Source organism: Pteropus alecto, unplaced genomic scaffold, assembly GCF_000325575.1.
Source record: "Pteropus alecto unplaced genomic scaffold, ASM32557v1 scaffold182, whole genome shotgun sequence".
Classification (NCBI taxonomy): domain Eukaryota; kingdom Metazoa; phylum Chordata; class Mammalia; order Chiroptera; family Pteropodidae; genus Pteropus; species Pteropus alecto.
Genome location: NW_006433946.1, coordinates 4725694 through 4729715, shown reverse-complemented (window position 1 = coordinate 4729715; position 4022 = coordinate 4725694). Strand labels below are relative to the sequence as shown.

The window sequence follows — 4022 nt, the reverse complement described above, 5'->3', positions numbered from 1 at the left end:
GTATTGTATGGGTCATACTAATACTAAAAAATAATTCATAGTTTATCTAAAATTCAAATTTAACTGAGTGTCCTGTATTTTATCTGGCAACTCTACCTGAAAGACATTATGGTAGTGTAAATGAACATACATGGTTCTGGTACTTAAGTAGTTGAGTAGCCTCAGGCATCTCACTTAACCTACCTAAACCTAAGTTTCATCATCTGTAAAATGAAAACAAATAATAAATATTTTGTAGACTTTCTATAAAGATTAGAAATCATTTACTTAAAACACCTGGCATATAATATATTTTTGTGAAAGAGTAGCTGTTATAAGAACAAGGAAGAAATATAAATGCAAGTTACCAGTTTTTTTTTTTTTCCATCTTCATAATAAATGACAGCACTCAGCAGCTAAACAGCCCATTAGATTGATAATAAAAGAGCTCACCCAGGGTGGGCTATTTACCAAATCAGAGATTTTTCAATCAATAATAAAATATACACAGCATTAACCTCTCGTCTCTTCTTTATTATTTGCCTCTTATGTTACTTATCAAAGATCATACAACTTATTAGTATCAGAGCCTGCATATATGTTGCCTTTTCACATTCTCTTTTTTTTAAGTCACAATTTTATTTCAGTCCTGCTTTTCTCAAACATCTATTTTTTTTCATTTTATTAATTTTTATCGAGATAAAATTTACATATAAAATATACCATTTTGAAGTATACAATTCAGTAGTTTTTATTCACAGGGTTGTGCAGCCATCATTATTATCTAATTCCAGAATGTTTTCATCAGCCCCAAATAACTCCATACTTATTAGCAGTCACTCTCCACTCCCCAGCCCCCAGCCCCTGATAACCACTAATCAATTTTCTGTCTCTATGAGTTTGCCAAATCTGAACATTACATGCAAGTGGAATCATACCATGTGGCCTTTTGTGTCTGACTTCTTTCACATAGCATAATATTTTAAGGTCCATCCATGTTGTAGCATATATCAGTACTTTATTCTTTTTATGGTTGCATAATATTCCATTATATGTATAAATACCACGTTTTGTTTAGCCATTTATCAGTTGATGGAGACATGGGTTTTTTCTACTTATTGGCTATTAGAAAAAATGTTGCTATGAACATTCTTGTATAAGTTTTTGTTTGAACATGTGTTTTCTCTTGGGTATAAGAGTGAAATTGTGGATCATATTATAACTCTTTGTTTAACATTTTAAACAACTGTTTACCAAAATGACTCAACCATTTTACATTCATACCAGTAATGCAGAGTTCCACTTTGTCTACATCCTCGTTTGTTATTATTTGTTATTATTATTATTGTTTGTTGTTGTTGTTGTTGCCGCCATCCTGGTGGGTGTGAAGTGGTACCTCACTGTGGTTTTGCTTTGCTGTTCCCTAGTGATTAATAATGTCAAACATCTTTTTGTGTACTTATTGGCTATATGTATATCCTCTTTGAAGAAATATCATCTATTCAAACCCTTTGCCCATTTTAAATTGGGTTATTGTTGGGGTGTAAGAGTTTTTATATATTCTTTTCATATAAATTATTTGCAAATATTTTCTCCCATTCTGTGGGTTATCTCTTCATTTTCTTGACAGTGTCCTTTGATGGATAAAATTTTTAGTTTTGATGAAGTCTCATCTATTTTTTCTTTGGTTGCTTATAGTTTGCTGTCATATCACATTCTCTTTGTTTTTCTTGAAGAATAAAACAAAAACTAAATCAGGAGTAGATATATGAATTCTATTCCTAACTTTGAAATTACATAAACGTGTGACCTTAGGCTAGTACTTAAACACATTTGGCAATGCAGTTTCCACATCTGTGGAAAGAAGCTGAGTTCAGCAGAGGAGGCACTTTGTCATTTTTGTGTGTGTGTGAGTAAATTATCTTTATGAAACCCCCTGGGTTAATAGTTTTCAACTTGGGCTACATTTGGCAATCTCTGGAGACATTTTTGGTTGTCACAACTGGGGAGGGGTGCTACTAGCATCAAGTGAGCAGAGGTCAAGGGTGTTGTCATATGTCACAATGCACAGGATGGCTTCTACAACAAAGAATTATGCAGTCCAAAATGACAATAGTGCCAAGGTTGAGAAATCTTGCTCTAAACCTATATTTCTGTTATTCCAGTTTATATTAAGTGATAGTCTTTGAGTTTATCTATAGGAGCTAGATCATTTTGTGCCAGCCTGACAAGGGCAGTAGAAGGGAGAGGTACCAATAATTCAAGGAGGGCAAAGCTTTTCTGAAAGTGTTTTCAGGGCTTTTTAAAACTACTGTGTCTTCTAATATGAAGAAAAAAATATTTCAATGTAGACACCTCCAGGCAAAGTCTTATAGATGTGTTCTTGTTATTGAGTCCTTTTCTTTAGGGTTTCTGGAACAAAATAGTTTTCATGAAATAGTTGGTACATGCTATGAACTATATTTAATCAGTCATAATAGGAAAAAAGAAACAAAACAGCTTGGTGGAAGAAACTTGCAGTTGATATGTCTTTCTATTAGTGAATTCTCTGAACTCAAAGGAAGTTAATATTATTCCAGCTGATCAGTTTACTTCAACTTTATCCCATACCATCTACTGGAATGTACTGATTCACTTGAGTTCCACAAATAATTTATCTAAAATAAAGCAGACAATAGCTCGAAATATGTTTCAGCATTCCTAAAGATCTTGGTATGTAAGGAACTTACAGATGTTTTTCCTGTGATAATATGGCTGATTATTCCATTACTTTACATCATTAGATGTAATTGTTACTGCCATAACTACCACCATCATCATCATCATAGACTAAGTGTTCTAATCACTTAATAAGTGTATCTTATTTTTCCTCACAATATCCTATGAAGTAGTTTTTTTTGTTGTTTTTGGTTTTTTTTTATTTGTTTGTTTGTTTTTTTAGTCTCCATTCTGTGGGTAAGGGAAGAAGGTACAATAAAGTGGTAAAATACATGCTAAGCCATATTTCCATATTAAATCTTTCCTTGTATATCAAAACTGTTTTATATCTCAACAGTGGACAAAGTGCATTTATTAATTCTGTAAACATTCATGTCAATAATTTTCTGGCACCCTAGGTAATGTCAATTAAAGCTTGAGTTATTTCTAATTTTTTCAATATCTTAGAATTACTGGTTTCTCTCAAAGTATATGCATGCACCTTGAAGCTACTATAATACTTTTCCATCTCTGAGAACCCACATGAGTGTGTGTATATATAATTTTAAAATTAGACAACTTCTCCAAAATATAAGTAATGGAAGGATTTTTGTTTAACTTTGTTTATATGTACAGGAAGCAGTGAAAGAGAACAATAAGAGACAAGAAATGGAAGAAAAGACTAGGAGGGCAAAACTTGCAAAAGAAAAAGCTGAACAAGAGAAGTTGGAACGCCAGAAGAAAAAGAAGCAACTTATTGATATAAACAAAGGTATGAAGTACTTTCAATTTTTAAAAGACCTATAAATTGCAAAATAATTTCACTTAACTAATTTTGGACTATGAAATGAATAATCGCGTTTTTGTTAGAAAATTCAGAATATTATTAGTTACTTGTGTCAAATTTCTCTCATGATATTATCTGTATTTCTTGTTACCCTACACTGAACACTCAGGGTTTTGGGTAACCAATGCAAGGTAATATGTTTGTTAAAACAATCTTTTTTCTCTTCATTTTTTAATTATAGTATATTCTAGATGGGGCAGTGGTGAGGGAAGAAGAGTGTGATATGAAAAGAGAAAACTGGTATAGGGAAGATGAGCCTTAGAGCTCTAATTTCATTTTGTTGACACCCGTCTGTTGACAGAGCAGTAACAATTAACACTCTTCCTTGGGGGCTTGAAAATTTCAAGTCATAATGGATATTGACAGCACTGTTATAAATTGAAAAAAAAAAGAAAAGAAAAGAAAAGAAAAGGGACAGGCATCGTGTTAAGGTGTAAGCCTAAGAACAAAGTGTTGCGATATCCACGTAGCATAAAGTAGTTTTTTTTTCTTGGTTAGC

At 32.4% G+C, this 4022-nt stretch overlaps 1 protein-coding gene across 4 annotated transcripts in view; it reads left to right on the top strand.

Annotated features, from left to right (window-relative positions):
* The window catches only part of DIAPH2 (diaphanous related formin 2), a 781302-nt gene that overhangs the window by 595335 nt on the left and 181945 nt on the right, over positions 1-4022 (top strand). For all 4 annotated transcript variants that reach the window (XM_025044410.1, XM_025044409.1, XM_015586720.2 and 1 more), the window contains one exon: positions 3313-3448. In XM_025044410.1, coding sequence (XP_024900178.1) covers positions 3313-3448 — 136 coding nt within the window. The remainder of the gene's footprint in view (positions 1-3312; positions 3449-4022) is intronic.